The 18,035-nt window shown below is 36.8% G+C and overlaps 1 protein-coding gene across 1 annotated transcript in view; it reads left to right on the forward strand.

The window, feature by feature from the left end:
* The window catches only part of CSMD1 (CUB and Sushi multiple domains 1), a 1,221,578-nt gene that overhangs the window by 1,047,371 nt on the left and 156,172 nt on the right, over positions 1–18,035 (forward strand). The window contains exons 34-37 of the mRNA XM_086608338.1: positions 3,105–3,308; positions 4,376–4,500; positions 5,125–5,221; positions 13,168–13,272. Of these exons, the coding sequence (XP_086464464.1) occupies positions 3,105–3,308; positions 4,376–4,500; positions 5,125–5,221; positions 13,168–13,272 (531 nt within the window). The remainder of the gene's footprint in view (positions 1–3,104; positions 3,309–4,375; positions 4,501–5,124; positions 5,222–13,167; positions 13,273–18,035) is intronic.

Raw genomic sequence — 18,035 nt, forward strand, 5'->3', positions numbered from 1 at the left:
TATTGAACACAGTAATCTGGTCTGTAAAGTCAATCATTTTATTTATCGCCCTCTATTCCAGGTTGACCTTCTTCCCTGTTCACTTTTCCACTGGGCTGATTTCAATTTTGTTTCACAGCAGTATGAAATATTTGCTAAAAGATGGAGGATAATTACTATAGAAAATGGAATGTCTCTGTGATACAGCTTCAGAAGACTAGGTTGCTAACACTATAGGCAAAAACTAAAGGCTAGAGGGGAAAAAAAGTTATAGCTTGCATTATTTCAGATTCTGGTTTGAGCAAGCAACAGATAAGGTTTGTAGCTTTTGATTTGGATTTAATGGCTTTTGCAATGCCACTTTCTCAAAAACTTCTTTTTAGCTGCATGTCATCTATGCCTTCATTTGTTTTCTCAGATGACCACATTTTTGTGTATTTCATACAATAGGTAAAGGGCATCTGTAATATCAGACTGAATGAATATCCAGTCTCTCAGAATATTACAGTCAGGTATGTTGAAATATGCTAGGAACAATCACATTTAAGAAGATTGGGAACTACATTTTTTCGGGTTTATCTTAGTCTTGTTTTCTGCTATGACATCACCTAAGAAACAATAACATATAATATATTACAGAATTCTCTCCTTAAAACGCAAAGTAATGACCTTTCTACCACCCAGAAATTTATGGGATATTAATGCTTGTCTTCCTTACTTGCTCTACCGTACAAATACATGAATTAGTTTATGAGGCCAAATTAGATTTTAAGGAGGACTATTAAGAAAGTTAGCATACTAGGAAGAGGAAGGACTGTGGAAGACAAAAGGGAAGAACAATAAAAGAGGAATGTGACTTAACAATTAAGTTGATCTAATCTGTGACAAGAGTAAAATACGTAGCCACACACTTACTGCTGAGCGTAATTAGAGAGCAGATCTAAGACTGTTAGTTTTATTTTCTGTATATGTTTCCATGACACATTATATCCTGGTTTACAACAGGCTTCCTAGAGATGTGGTCGATGCCCCAAGCCTGTCAGTGTTTAAGAGGCATTTGGACAATGCCCTTAATAACATGCTTTAACTTGGTCAGCCCTGAATTGGTCAGGCAATTGAACTGGATGATCCTTGTAGGTCCTTTCCAGCTGAAGTAGTCTGTTGGCGTAGAGGCACTTCAGCTGGGCCATCGGTCATGTTACCTTTTAGAGGACACACTTATTTTCCTAATTTTTTATAGATGTTTGAAACTGCACTGCTTTTTGCCATGGATTACTTAAATCTCAATTCCTTTTTAAACGGTACCTCACTTTGTTGTTATGTCTGGCTTGTATTACATTTATTCTTAAGGCAGTTCTTCTCAAAACAGGAAAAAAAACAAAACACTAGAAAAATGGTGCCTCTTATCATGAATGACATGGTATATTTGTGCATCTTCAGCATTTCTTATCTCGCTGTAACCATTAATATAGTATTAGTAAAAACTGTGAAAAACTGAGCAAAATGTCAATTTTAACGTGATATTGCGTGTTTCCTGCTGACAATAGAATAGTCTGACACGATTCTAGCCATGGATGGTTGTGACTGCCGTGGCTGTTTTACGTACTGGCCGCTCCAAGTAAAATGGCAGCTTTCAGTCTGAAAAGGACACATAGCAGTCTTCAGCTACATGAACTAATTTAGGAGTGCTAGTAAACTGTCCCTATGTTTTCTATAATGACAGAGAGCTTGCTCACAGGAAAGCAACTTTCATACGGCAATATTATGATGAAACCAGATGATTTGACATCCTTTGTTGAGAGGTGCTTAAAATGCTAGTTACACAAAAAACATCTGTTTGGATTACAAATGACTGTATGCAAATTGCCAGCTGTGATTACTGACAATTATGGAATATTCTTTAATCTGATTCTTATATAGGGTCTTTTACCTTTGCACGGCTGTTGTAGGGATTCTCCAGATATGGACTCCAGGTGAGGGTTAGTCTTAAAATGGATTAGTAACCCAGAAACATCACATTTGAAAACCTAGCGGGAATAAAGTCTGAGCCGACATTGTTTTCTGTTTTTCTGTGCTATTTTGTGTCTTTGTTAATTAAGGACCAAATGGCAGGCAATTTTCATGGCATTACTTGTTCATATCTAGATGTAGTGATCCCCTGAAATTAATTCTTGAAATGCAAACAAAAATTTTGAACATGCCACTGACACAGAACAACTGCTTATATTTAATGAGATTATTTTGTATGTGCACTTATTCTATTGCAGTGTAAAATATAGATGATATTGCACGCAAACTATGCTTCTATCTTTTTCTCTGTAAATATATATATATTTAAAAAAATGTCATTTACTAGCAAATTGGAAAATGAGATTTGGAAAGAACAAATTTGATATACAAACAACATGCACAGTACCAGAAGTCAGTAAGTACAAAAAAAAAAATCCTGTTATAAAGGTGTGGTTATAAGTAACAAAGCCAAGGGGAAAATAAAATTATTTTGCTCTTTAAATGTTGCTTACAATCTTTTAACTGTTCTTGTATCACATCAGGTTTATGAATTCTCAGAAATTATTGGTGAAAATAATTGTTGTCAACTGTAAACACTGAAATAGCCTTGAAGGTACATTGTTATCACTGTGCATTCTCCAACATGATAAATCAAATTTTATAATGTTACATTGGGTTTATATCTGATTATTTACAGCATAATATTTTTCTTGGCTTTTAATGAGGAACTTCTAATGCGAATCCAAAATTTCCGTATTTAATAAGTAAAATAGATGGTAGGTATAGTATCCCGTCATTAAAGAGGGCAGCTGAAATACTCACTGATGTCTCATGACTAAGAACGTGCTTCCAAAGTCAATTACTTTACAAGCTGCCATGGCACTCGCAAGACTGTGTGTGGTCACAGCCCAAAACTGCAATCCAGCTAACAGCCATGAAAGAATTAGCCCACTCTTTGAGAGTACATGAGCAGAACAAGTAAAAGAAACAAATACAATTGAGTTCTGTCCTACAAGAAACAGTGAGCATTTTTAGTGGTCTGTTTACATTTAGGTGATGACTATCATTTGGATTCATAGCATTTTTTTTTTTTTTGTCTTTCTCTCTTCATGTAGCTGTTCCACGCACAAGTGATACTCAGTGTAGCTCAGTTCCAGAGCCTAGGTATGGAAGGAGAATCGGCTCTGAGTTTTCAGCAGGCTCTGTTGTTCGATTTGAGTGTAGTCCTGGCTATCTGCTGCAAGGCTCAAAAGCTATCCGATGTCAGTCTGTACCTAATGCCTTAGCTCAGTGGAATGACACAGTACCAAGCTGTGTAGGTAAGCAATTACATTTAAGTCATCTGTTCTGTCACACATGTCTCTGAATCAGTATTCAGGAACTGTTTCAGAAAATAGTATTTAACACATATATTCACTCTCCTTCGATTAATACCAGTCATGCCTAATTTAAAAGAGCAGTTTTCCATATCAAAAAGTAATTGAGTACCAGCTGGCTGGTAGGCAGTATAGTGTTTCATATAATGACTTAGATTGCATGAACAAGTGTGATGCACGTTTTCTTGAACATTCATTATTTTCATGACTCATCTACAGCTTGAAATACGGGACAGAATTTAATTCTCCAGAAGTATCTTTACTTGTTTTATTACACAGTACTTATTGTATGTTTCTATCACATATAGGATGATGATTTCTTTTTTCAAGTAGAAGCACAGTGTACATTGAATAATGATAGCATTGTTACGTATAGCTAGTTTACTTAAGACCTGCAGTGGGATGTTGTTTAGCACTTTCAGATTTTTTTGTAAATATTGAAAGGTTTTCTTTTCTTTCTCCTTGGATTTACATCCAAAAGTCATTGCTATTCATAGGAATTTTCTCTATAATTAGTTAGATTGTTCTAAAAATAGATGTAGGAGTCCAATTTCTGTGTATTCTGGCTTTTGTTTAGTTTAGTTCTGTTTTCTTGAACCTTAAAGAAGCAGTTGCATATATAGTAAAAAATACTTAATGTACCACACTGCTTTACCAGCTACATCCAATATTGGAACTATCTTAGGCTGTGGGTAAGTTGACATGATTTCTGTCAATCATGACTATGTTTAATGTTACAGTTTGTTGTTACTCTAAGGTAAGATGTGATTAGGCTGTGCTGCTAGGCTATTCTAGGCTGCACTCGCTCAAAATGAAGTTCGCTTCTGAATTGTTTATTCATGCAAGTTGTATCTTATGCTTGATATCGTTCATGTATTTTAGATAACATTGCTTTCTAAGTTCAGGTCATTGCTTCACATCTATGCAGAATTACTATAATTAGCTTAGTAAAATTGTTACTCTTAAGTGGTTTAGGTTTTGTAACAATTCACGATAATACTTTCTTTCAGTGCCATGCAGTGGGAATTTTACTGAGCGGAGAGGTACTATTCTTTCACCGGGTTACCCTGAACCTTATGGTAACAGCTTGAATTGTGTGTGGAAAATCATAGTGACTGAGGGATCAGGTATTCAGGCAAGTCTATGTTCTGTCAAGCATGGAATATTAAGTACTTTATGGTTCAGTTTAAAAAGTAATTGTTTATTTGTCTAGAAGTGTCAGAAAATGCCAATCAGTAAGATAATTTTTTGGGATACTTGAAACATCTGTGCTTTGTTTTTGTCGGTTTGTCTTTGTTTAGCTTTAATCTATGTTACTTTATTTTTACCTGAGGATACGAATGAGAAATGGTTAACAAGCAGCTTTCTCTTTTAACTGTGTAGAATATTGAAAGCAGGTCCTGATCCTTCAATCTGGTATGCAAATGCAAACCGTTTCTATCTCCTAAGATATCACTGAGGCACTTGAGAGGTCTGCAACTGTCTTGATTATCTGCTCGTTTACACTTTGAGTATTTATAATCATGCAACATATGTGCAAAATCCTTTTTACCTAGTATCATATTTTCTAAAAGTTAAGATAACTTAAAAAGGGAACTTTGATGTTTTAATCACATTTTTTCACACGAACGTTTTTTGTTTTGATCTGCTTGTTTATATTTTCTTTGGGGCATGTTCTTATTTTATTTTGTTGTTTCTAGAACATTTGAAAATACACATGGCTAGTTGGTTTTAAAAGTGCTGTGGTGGTATTTTACAGATCCAGGTCATCAGCTTTGCCACTGAACATAATTGGGACTCTCTTGAAATATATGATGGTGGAGATATGACAGCACCGCGTCTTGGGAGCTTTTCAGGTGAGGACATGCCGTGATTTAAACATACAGGTCTATATGTAGGTGTGTGAGAGAACATATCTTTGTCCAGTGCACCCTCAGCAAGTTTGCAGATGACACCAAGTTGTGTGGTGTTGTGGACACGCTGGAGGGAAGGGATGCCGTCCAGAGGGACTTTGACAGCCTGGAGAGGTGGGCCTGTGAGAACCTCATGAAGTTCAACAAGGCCAAGTGCAAGGTCCTGCACGTGGATCGGGGCAATCCCAAGCACAAGTACGGGCTGGGTGGAGAATGGATTGAGAGCAGCCCTGAGGAAAAGAACTTGGGAGTGCTGGTGGGTGAGAAGCTCAACATGAGCTGGCAATGCGCGCTGGCAGCCCAGAAAGCAAATCGTATCCTGGGCTGTATCAAAGGAAGTGTGGCCAGCAGGTCGAGGGAGGTGATTCTGCCCCTCTACTCTGCTCTCGTGAGACCCCACCTGGAATACTGCGTTCAGCTCTGGGGTCCCCAACACAAGGAGGACATAGAGCTACTGGAACGAGTCCAGAGGAGGGCCACGAAGATGATCCGAGGGCTGGAACACCTCTGCTATGAAGACAGGCTGAGAGAGTTGAGGCTGTTCTGCCTGGAGAAGAGAAGGCTCCGGGGTGATCTTATAGCAGCTTTCTAGTACCTAAAGGGGACCTACAGGAAAGCTGGAGAGGGACTTTTTACAAGGGCGTGTAGTGATAGGACAAGGGGCGATGGATTTAAACTGAAAAAGGAGAGGTTTTGATTAGATTTAAGGAAGAAATTTTTCACTCTGAGGGTGGTGAGGCACTGGAACAGGTTGCCCAGAGAAGTTGTGGCTGCCCCATCCCTGGAAGTGTTCAAGGTCAGGCTGGATGAGGCTTTGGGCAACCTGGTGTAGTGGAGGATTTCCCTGCCCATGGCAGGGGGGTTGGAACTAGATGATCTTTGAGGTCCCTTCCAACCCTAACCATTCTATGATTCTATATATACATGAGGAGTACATTTATGTTGATCTTTAACGATATCATTATGAAACTTTCTCATTTTGGTAAGGAGATTTCAGGTAATGTAAATGTGTCATTATTCAAATTCAAAGACATATTTTCAGAAGAAAATATGATACTAAAATGTATAGCTTTAATTAGTGGGATGTAAGTGACAACAGTGTGAAAAAAAAATTCTTTATCTTACCTACTCCTCTTATAGAGAGGATATACTGATATTCAAGGAGCTTCCTTTGATAGCTTTGATTCAGTTTATCCTTGTTAGCCTTCCTTTCTCAGGAAAAAGATGAAGCATACAGTATTCATCCAAACCCACCAGACCTCAGAGAACAAAACAAATTACTAAAACTGGGACATAACAAACCGTGCAATTTGTTGTTTCACATGTGCATCAGGCATATATAGTTCTATTCCGTTTTTATAAGACAATTTTTATAGAAAGATCATGTTCTATAAACCAAACCAAGAAAAAGAGATATCTCGTCTAAGATTAAGTCATGGATAATATCCCAGGATCATGAACTCTATCACAGGCCTGATCTGATTCTGGTGTAGCTAAAGCATTTTGTGGAATTTTGCCTCTCTGGTGACTTCACAAACTTTTAAAGCATAGATGTGTATTGGGTTATGTAAGGAAATAAAGGATCAACTGAAAAAATTAAAATCATATTATTTCTTTGGATATTGAATTAAATAATTTGAAGTTCCACTTCAAAATTTACATATTAAAATGTGTTGTGAGTTAACCCTAGTAGGTAGCTCAGTCCCACCGAGCCATTTGCTCACGCCTTAACAGTGAGGTGAGGGAGAGAATCAAGATGGGGGAGAGAATCAATATGGTAAAACTGAGACAACTCGTGGGTCAAGATATAATAGGTAATGCAAGAGCTGCACATGCAAGCAAAGCAAAACAAGGAATTTATTCACTGCTTCCCATCAGCCTGCAGCTGTTCAGGCATCTCCACAAAAGCAGGGCTCCGTCACACATAACGGTTGCTTGGGAAGAGAAATGCCATAACTGCCAACATCTCCTCCTTCCTCTTTTGTCCCCCAGCTTTTATTGCTGAGCACAACATCATATGGTGTGAGATATCCCTTTGGTCAATTGGGATCAGCTGTCCCAGCTGTGTCCCACTCCTAGCCTACTCACTGGTTGGACAGTGTGACAAACAGGAAAGGCCTCGATGCCGTCTAAGCACAGCTCAGCAATAACTAAAATATCCCTGTGTTATCAACGATGTTTTGATCACAAATCCAAAACACAGCACTGTGCATCTATGAAGAAGTTTAACTCTATCCTAGCCAGACCCCGTACAAAAGGCTATAACATTTTATGTTAATTGCTAGTAACTATGCTGTATATTAAATTGGCAATAAGGAACAAAGAAGTTATGAAATGGAATCAGCTTTTGACAAGTGAAGTATGTGGCAAATATATTTGATCCATTGGATAAAGAAATGACAAAACTATTCATTTAACAATATTCCATTTAACAATACTCAAGACTCAAACCACTGTCTTATTCTATACTAGAAGTGTGTCATCTTGGTTTAGCTTAAAAGCCTTCCTAATTTCCAGAGAAACTGAAAAAAATAGATTTTTTTATCAGAAATATTTCATTGGAGATAGAGTAGCCCAGCTTTATTGTGGATTTATCTCTTTTGTATAATGAATGTCAGACTTAAAATGAAAAATTATTTTGTGTATGGGAAAGTTCTAATGAAGAATGTTTAAACATGACACAAAATCTGCTGTTCTCAAAACTGAACCAGTAATGTGACATTGAAACTGAATTCCAGGCATAATTTAATGAGTGAAAAAATTCAGAAGATATCATTTCTCTCTTACTAAATCTTGTATAATACCATTGTCTTCTGATTTTCTCTCTGTGAATTCATCTGTCTTCTAGATATGCAATCAAGATGAACCTATGTACAACTGATTACTAAGAATTTCCTAAACTGTGCTGCTAAACTGTGTCACAGAGTTGATCTGGAAAGGTGAATTCACTGGGGTCTGCTTCTTAAAGAGAGCTTCACAAAGATATATAACTATAGCACTTCCTTGTGTCAGGGCACAGCGGGGGCTGGCAGCTCCCTGGGTTCAGGGTGCTGGGAGCAATGGGGGCTCTCTGAGGTGGTAGGGCAGGACCTTGCAGCCAGGGCCCATCCCACTGCCCAGCCAGGAGCAGGGCAGCTGGAAGGCACTGGGGTAGCCCCAGTACCAGGCACTGGGCATTTCTCTGGGGACTGGAACAGGCTGAGGCTGGGCATGGATGTGGGCCCATTGGTGTGCCTGGCTTGGCATGGCCTGTGGCCAGGCAGGGCAGGGCTGTGGGGAGCTGGAGACTGGCCCTGCTGCGGCATCACTGGGGCAGGACCTGACAGTCTTAGGAGCTGAAATGGGGTCCGGGGCCATTGACAGCATGGGGCAGTAAGGACTGTCTGCTACAGCGGTCCGGGCCCTTACATATTGTCTTGTGCTTTGTGGGTTAATCCTGTGGGTCAGCTTTTATCAGGGAATGACAGAAATATCAGGGCATTTTTCTTCTTTTTATGTTATAGTAATGCCTGCGTTGTGAGGATGCTGTTTTAGGGGAAAGTGATAAGGTCTTCATAGACAAAGCTATAACAAAAATATGAGACCATATGGTAACAGACATAAAAATACCTTGTGCTACTGTCTTCCTGGTGGCTGAATACATGGATTTTTGTACAGCAATCTTGGAAAGAAGCTGCTGTGGATCAGGCTAATGTGTTCAATGTCAAGAGGGATTGTCTCCAAGTGTGCTTTTGTGACATGCAACAGAATAGTGAACCAGTTAGTTTCCTATGCCGAATATTGACAGGTGATTCCTTTTGGTGGGCAAACTGATTCTTTTTAAGATCAAGTTTTCCAGAAGAAACTGCGTAGTGTCAAGAGACGTGGAGTAATCAGAAAACTACAAATTATTTTTGCTTTCAGTATTACTGGTTCATCAAAGCAGTGTTCATGGCTCATGAGGAAACATTGCCTTTAGAAAACAACCATCAAAATAATTTCTCAGTAATTTACAATAGTTACTGTTGCTCTCAATTCTCTCAGTTAGGAAGATCACAGTTTTTACAAACAGGATAAAATTTTACTTGCTATATTCAGAAGAAAAAAAAAAAAAGGAAAGCCATAACTGGAACTTATTTTTCTCTACAAAATTGTCAACTGAATTTAGGGATACTCTGTTCTTATAGCTCAGTAATGGCAGTTCCTACATGAAGACTGTCCATTAAGCCAAAAAAAAAAAAAAAACAACCATGGATAACTGTCAGGTGTTGCATGACTGTTTGTAAATATCTGTGCTGCCAGTTGTGTCACAGAATATAATGATGAGAGTGGAAATTCCTTGGACAAAAGGACACAAAGGCTTTCATCAGTATGCCAAAGTGAAGTCTGTCCTGGTCTCCTTAGTGAAGGTTATAGACATAGCAAAGAGTGAGAACATATTCTTGACAAACATACTGCTTTTCCTGAGAGTATTAAGTCTGAACTTTAGTGAGAGATCATTTTACTTAATACACAGAAATGAACAAAAAAGTGGAAACAAGTCAAAAAAGCAGCAGTGTTTTAGAATTGCTAGTTTGGAACTGGTGCTTCATTTGACTATGATATATTCAAATAAAGAAAAAAGAGACTAAATATAGCTACAGCTCCATCTAAAATTGGAAATGCAGATAACACCTGACATTCTCTTACATATGTATATGTACTTACATATACATATATATGTATATAGACATATACAGACAGAATATACAAATACAGTAGTCATTGAGGTGGGCATCTAGAGAATCCACTGTTAGGGTGGTAGTTAAATATAGAAATGAATTAGATAAGAATCTGATCCATGCTCTTTGTTTGTGCTAACCCAAGAAATGCCTAAAATGACCATTAATCTCCCTTCTTGGACTAGAAATTCCTTACATACCTAGACAGCCTTTCACACATGCAGTGTAGTGTTTATCTCTGGAATGAGATACATTGCTTTTGGTTGTCATTGCTAATGCTTGAAAAAGGTAGTGAACATAATTTTCTATAATAATATCATAAACATTAATTTAAGTAGAAAGCTTGTCCTTGTTCCCTTGTAAGCCTTTAAGGGGGCAAATACACACTACTGCCTCCTAGGAGAGTTCTGTATTTCCTAGATTACAGATTCCAATCAAGAGGTTAAGAAGTCAGCCAGACTCTAGTATGATATCCATCTATATGAGTGCTAGATGTATACCATGGTGATATCTACACCTAAGCCCCTACTCATGAAATCTGCTTCTGCCTTTAAGTACTGTTTCTCTCTACTGATGAATGAAGTCCAAAACAACTAGGACACTGTGGACACTACATCTACACTACATCTTCTATGCTTCATATACCCAGTCCCAGAAGAGACATATGTTGGCAAGTGATCAAGAAAATTACAGTTAGATCATAGAATCATAGAACAGCCCAGGTTGTAAGTGACCTCAAAAGATCGTTTAGTCCAGCCTTTTGTGAGAAAGGGAGCCTAGATGAGATTGTCCAGCACTCTATCCAATCACATCTTGAAAACCTTCAGTGATGGAGACTCTACTACATCCCTGGGAAGGTTGTTCCAGTGACTGATTGTTCTCACTGTATAAAATTTCTTTCTAATGTCGAGATGAAACCACTCCCAGTGCAACTTGGACCTGTTGCCCCTTGTCTTCTCCATGCAGCTCCCTGTGAAGAGCAAGCCTCTGTTCTCTTTGTAGCTGTGCTTTAAGTACTGGAATACTGTGATGAGGTCCCACTCTAAGCCTCCTCTTCTCCAGGGAGAAGACACTTAACTCCTTCAGCCTTTCCAAATAGGTCAGATTCTGCAGCCCTTTGATCATGTTCATGGTCCTTCTTTGGGCCCTCTTCAGTTTGTCTGTGTCTTTCTTGAATTATGGGGAGCAGAACTGGACACAGTACTCCAGGTGCGGACTGATGAGCACTGGGTAGTGTGAGATGATCACGTCTCTATCTCTGCTAGTATTGCCTCTCTGGATGCAGCCCAGGAACATATTTGCCTTCGTTGCTGCAGTGGTGCACTGCTGACTCATGTTCAGCTTGTTGTCCACCAGGAACCTCAGGTGCCTTTCAGTAAGGCTGCTCCACTCTCACACAGATCCTAGCCTACACAGGGCTCCTTGGTTATTCTGACCTAGACGCAGGACTTTGCACTTGTCTTTGTTAAACTTCATACTGTTTTTGCTAGTCTACTCTTTCAGCCTGTCCAGGTGTCTCTGTAAGATGACTGACATGTCAACCTCACCACTCAGTGCAGTGTCATCAGCAAACTTGGTGAAGGTGCTTTCAATCCTGTCATCCAGATCATTTATGAAGACGCTGAAACAGTGTGGGGACTGGTATTGATCCCTAGGGGACCTCACGTGTGACAGGCTGCCAGCCTGAACTATGCCACTGAATCTGGCACTTATTAGAATTAAAGATTCTAAGCTCATTTATTTATCACAGTACAATAAGATAGATACAGTTTCTCATCTTACTGAGTATCTCTCTAAGGAAGTAAAAGACTGGTATTAAACATTAGCAAGTCCTACAAAGGAACAGAACTGCCAGAAGAGCAATTTTGTTCAATGAAGAGTATAATTATTCTGAGTCAACAGACTCATTCTTACGAAACAGACATCTTAAACATCCTTAAATGTATTTCAAGTTCTGTATGGATACTGTGAAAAGTCCTCACTCCAGGAAAATGTTTTATTATTTTCTGTATTCCATGGTAAGTATTGTGTGATGTGAATGCTCTGAACTGTCTGTGAATTTCTGTACTTGGAGCTTCCATGTCAGACAGTAAAACCTTCCTTAAAGGCCAACTTGTCATCTTTTAGCTTCTCATCATTTATATCAAGATTTTGCTTAATGCAGTGTTAGATTTAAAAGTATTTGCCACTTCCTAGTTTAGACTCTAGACTTACGGACATAATTCTTTCCAGTGTTTCTTTTTAAGCTCGAGTTTCAAGCTTATATCTAGGCTGCTCACAGTTACTATAGAAACAGCAAATACCCCACAGGAAATGAAAATATTTCTTATGCAACCATCTTTGAAGTTTATTAGCTACTTGGTACTGTCTTTGAGGATAATCATAGAAAATTATGTAATTTTTAACCTCAATATATGTTCCAGCTTTAGGCTGTAGAACGAGAGTTACATAGTAGTCATGTGGTAACAAAGAAAATGTGTCATACTTAGCAATGCTAGCGGCAAATAACGTGTCCAGGATTAGTGATAAGCTTGTTGTGTAGCCCATACTGAAGTCAATGGCACACAATTTTATTATAGTTATTTGAATTAGATAAAGCTAGTATGACTTTTTTTTTTTTTAATAGCTTGTTGCACCTGCTTCTTCACTTCCTGTCATACTTTCAGAATTAGGATAAGTGGTTCAAATATTATTATTGTGAGAAGAAGGTATGGAGGGGACACAGAGAAAAAATCTGGACAGCTCTGTTCTGTACTACAGGTTTTCCATAGATGTTGAAAAAAGTTAGGTGGCAGTTGAGCTTGTTCTCATAATCAAATCATTTACTTAATGAGATTCTTTTTGTTTACACCTCTTTTTTTCTATTCAAGTCAATAAAGTTTCATCTGAACATGATGGTATCTTTTTTGATTGTACTTATATAACCTCTTAGTATTATGACTTGTAATCAAAATTTTCCTGCAGCTTCAGGAAAAAACAAGGCAGAACATAGCAGAATGTTTGATACTTCCATGCACATAATGAGAAGTTCAGGAGAAAACAAGGCGGAGTATAGCAGAACGTTTGATATTTCCATGCACATGAGAAGAAAATGAGCCTGTCTGATTCAGTCCTGGTTATGTCTTTTTAATATAAAACTCTGATGTATCAGCATGCTACAGTTTATTCCATAACTGCTATTTTTTGCAGGTACAACCGTGCCAGCATTGTTGAATAGCACCTCCAATCAACTTTACCTGCATTTTCACTCTGACATTAGTGTGGCAGCAGCTGGTTTTCACCTGGAATACAAAAGTAAGACTGCTTGTTTTTTGTAACTTTCTCAGGAAAAAGTATGCATACAGAAAGGGAAAGAGAGAATTTATATTGTTCTTTTATTTTCCGTTTTTTTTTTCTTCCCTTACTACCAAAGTCTACTCAGTATGAACCTCATATAAGTGATATCTATTAAACTTAAATTTTAAATGAAGTGACATCTGAAATTGCTGAAAACCAGCTTTCATAAATTAGCAACATATAACCAATAAACCTGGCAATTCAGAACATTTTAAAAATATGGGTGTTAATTATGGTGTGGGCATTTTTTCAACTTATTTCAGATTAGTTATGAAATTTAGGTAATAAAAAAGGATAAGAGTTAGTTTCACTGCTTGGATACAGATAAATCAGAACAGATAACACTTTTTTTTTTCCTATTTATATGTGCATATATTTATTCCTTGCTGTTTCCTTCAAATTCTTTCCCTCAACTCATTGCTTTAATTGCAAAAAACCCCACATTATAATCCTAGAGCTACAAGAAAACACTACAGTTATCATGGTAAATCACTGGTAGTGTGAGCAGAATAACCTAAGAAGTTTTGTGGCAAATTCTGCTGCATATCTACGTTTTTCGTGTTTTGTGAGCAGCTTGGTTCTAAAATACAGAGGGTTGGTGTTATAAACATCAGTGGATTACCGCATGAAATCATATTTAATTCAAACAAGCATGTTTGCATTATAATTTCTGTCAAAAACTTTAAATATTGTAGAATAATAGTAAATTCAGCACATGCGCTTGCCTAATATTTGAATATTATAAGAACTGAATATTCTAAGAATATTCTAGTCTTTAAAAAAGTAATGTGATGACGATTAACAGTCTGATGAATGCTTTGATGAAGGTCGCAAAGTAAATATTCGTTAATTTTTGAATATAAACATGCTCTATTTTATTACAAAGAGCATTTAAGAATTCTCTTGAAAATAAAGTTCATTTTTGTATTCCATGCATTCCAATATTAATACCTAAAAAGGTTAATATTGTTGAATATTAATCTTTTTAAGAAGTATACATAAGTAAATAAACACACAGATGATCTTTAATAAACTATTTAGGATTGAGATTAAAAAATTTATAAAACATGAATATGTACAGAATTTCGAAAGACTAGATTTTCTGCTCATAAATATTTTTAACTGAATATAAGCCATATGACATTGGCTTTCATTTCAAAATGACGTTTTCATTTAGTTTCCTGTTTATTTCAAGCATTTGTATGCAAGCATGTTGTAGGGTTTTTTTAATACAATCATTCTAATAGTGAAGTAGAATGAAAATATGACTATTACTTCTGCAGAAGTTTTTTTTAAGAATCTACTATTTTGACAAAGCGCTTTTTTTTTTTTTTTTTTTTTTTTTTTTTGTCTGAGGAGTCTTCCTCCCCATTTGGTCAGCTTGTTTTCCTCCCCAAGCCTTTCCCCTTAACCTGCAGTGAAAGTATAATTCCATATGAAGTGTAAAGAAGTAGACATTTATTCTAGGAAGCTGCTGTATAGTTAACATTTTGAAGTTCAATTTTATCTTTTACTGTATCCGCTTTATTATCCTTATGACTCTTGAAAAAAAAGTGTTCTGTTAACAAGTAAAAAGCGTTCAGGAGCGCGCAGGGTCACTTGGATTTATGCTTTTGTTTGTTTCCTAATTGCCAGTCTTACAACTGTGCTCTGTTAAAGCATCTATTGACTTCTGTGGTGCCAATATTTCAAGGCCGGGGTTTTCTAGAACTGTAACTCAGTACAGGTCAAGGTAGCAACATTCAGCATTCAGAGCTTAGTTAACTATTCCGTTGATAGTCTGACAGGAAAGAATAATTTCCTTTCTTATGTGGCTATATGATCTCTGCAGGGCTTGCAGAAGTACAGTACATCTGTGCGTGTCTCTGAATCAGAAAATGAACAGATCCCCACAGCAAGAATTTACTGTTTCACATTGAACAGTAACCTTTTAAAATCAAGAAATAAACAGAGAAGGAAATATTTTTCTGTGTAACAAAATGCAGATATTGCTAGTGTTCGATTGTGAATTCTGAAACCTGAGATCATTTGATTATCTACTGTTTGAAGCAGCATTGGAAAAATAAATACCTTTGGTTCAGAAATCAATTTAAAATTTGGAAGAAAAATGTCCTTTTGTTGAGAAGTTGTCTCACTAAAGCAATCACAAAAAACTGACATCTGGGAAAAAATATTCAACATGAAATGCTATCTTAGAACATCAGATACTTTTGATAAAAGGAAAGGAGAAGGAGGGCTAGGTTCATAGTCTTTCTGAATAAAATGCTTTGCATCTGTAACATGAATAAGAGACCTGAGTTCAATTCTTTAATTTTCTAGCAGAAATTTGAATGTCTGAGTAGTCGTAGTGGGGATTCTCAATGTCTACTTTTAAGGCTGTTCCACTTAATAAGACAAACTAAGCAACTCTAGCATGATTTGTGTCAGTATTCTAATTATCAGGAAAAATGGTTAATCATTCAGGTTCAGCTTATATTTAAACATTTTCTAAAAAGTAGTAGAGCACTAAGATCAGATGTATAAAGAACACTCCACTGTTATTTTACCTATGGGTAGACAGAAAGTTCATAGAGAAGAGCTAAAATAAATTGTAGCTAGTCCTCAACTAAAATTGATTGGCACAATTTTTATTTCATTTTCAACTAGATCACTTTGTTCTTCTTTAAAGTATTTTGATGTAGAGATTTGGTGGGTTTTCTCTGACCTTGTTCAAATTTAATAATGATTTTATTGGAAGTATTTAATTTATAGCTATGCTTATTTTAGTATTTGAATAACACTTTTATGAATCCAAATTCTGTATAGTAATTCTGTATAGTTCTGTAATTCTGTGTAGTTCCTGCACTTTTGTGGAAGGGGAATGTCTTCATGTGTAGAATTGTAGAATCATAGAATGGTTTGGGTTGGAAGTGACCTTAAAGATCATCTAGTTCCAATCCCCCTGCCACAGTCAGGGACACCTTCCACTAGATCAGGTTGATCAAACCCTTATCCAACCTATTATGAGAAACAAAGCAGTAAAATATGCAACAGATAACTGTAGAAAAAACAGGAATTAAGCATTTAAACTAATCCTTCATATGCATGGGGTTTTTTTTTCCTTGCAAAACTGTGGTAGAATAAATAACATAATTATTTTTACAACCGCCAGCAAGTCCAATCAAAATGTGCTTGATTGAATTCCTTTTAATCTTAATGAACAAAGGAAACAACTATACAAATGGAAATACTTGGAAATGTGCCTGTTTAATTCAATTGCATTTGTGAGCACTGATGGTTTCAAGATTGGCCTTAAAATCTCATTTATTAATTAAGTAGTAGCTTCAATATTTTCTTTCATATACAAACAAATAAAAAAAGAAGTCAGGAAATAATGAGTGTTTGCTTATAGAGAATGCTGCTTGAACCTCTCATTTGAAGTCAGGTTTGTTTTAGTAAGAACTGAATATATGATGAACATGGACATGTAGGTTTAGGCCACAAATGTCTGTAAGTATATGTATAAATATATCCAAATGTAGCGATGAGATTTCAGTAAAAATCCTGTTTTATGCAATCAATATTTTAATAGTGTCATCTAGCCTTATTACCTTGAATTAGGATATATTGCACAATTCTTTTTGTAAGCTTTTGTTTTACCACTATACCAAGACGATGTAAAACGTGCGAGAACATAAGCTTACTTTTAATTACTGTCTCCTTTTCTAAAGCTTCTCTGTTGCATGTTTTCAAGTGCTAAAGGTTCTCAGGAGCTGAAATCATAGATTCACTGTTAAGGGGATTAGAGAACAATGACTATCTTTTGTAGTACTTCTCTATCATAAAGATCTCTAAAAAATTCAAATATAAAAATCAGACTAGTAGAGAAGAAAATGTATTCTTCTAAGTAGCATATTGTTTTTTGCAGGTCCAGATTAAGATCTTTCATGAAATTCCATCTTTAATGTGGCTTTTCAGTGCAGCAATCTTTTCTTTTTCCCTGTGTTAAAGCAAGTGTGAATCATAAATATGTCAGTTTTAATTTAGCGGGTCCTGATCCTATGAGTATATCTATACGTTGACAAGAATATGACCCCTTTTCACTGAGTTAAATGCATTTTCTAGGATGGTATCCGAAGCCTGCAGTTTTGGAAGGGACAGCTTGGGTTTTGATATACACCATCATCAAAATGGAAAGAACAATTCACTCCAGCTTGATGTTTGTAATATAATAGAGAACAATATGTTTCAGTTACCACATAGGAGCGGGAGGGAGAAATTAAAAAAAGAAGGCCTGATGACTTTTGGTCAAGCTGTCAAGAAATTCTTGTGTTGTTCAGTTTGCAGCTCTCTGAAATGGACACTAATGGGCATTCACATTGTCAGATATGCCGGCAAGGATTTTCTTTCTGCCAGCAATGGCAGTGATGTTTGGACAGAATTTGAGGTAATTGTAGGCATGTGTATAATTATGGAAGTGAGGCATATTTGTCTTATGCCACAGTGGAGCCAAGAAAGTATTTAGCAGACAGTAAGTGGAAGAAGGTCAGGAAGAGGGTTATCATTCTTGACATTGATGCGTTCTCTCTTGTACTGCATAGCAGAAGCTGAGGTCTGAAGAGCATGCACTAGGCAATCCTTGTCCCTTTTTGATTGCTTGGACTTGACATTTGACATGTTTTCCCTTTATTACTGACTATTCGCATACAATCTAATTTAATGTATTTCAGAATCTCTGAATA

Source organism: Tauraco erythrolophus, chromosome 2 (genome assembly GCF_009769465.1).
Source record: "Tauraco erythrolophus isolate bTauEry1 chromosome 2, bTauEry1.pri, whole genome shotgun sequence".
NCBI lineage: Eukaryota > Metazoa > Chordata > Aves > Musophagiformes > Musophagidae > Tauraco > Tauraco erythrolophus.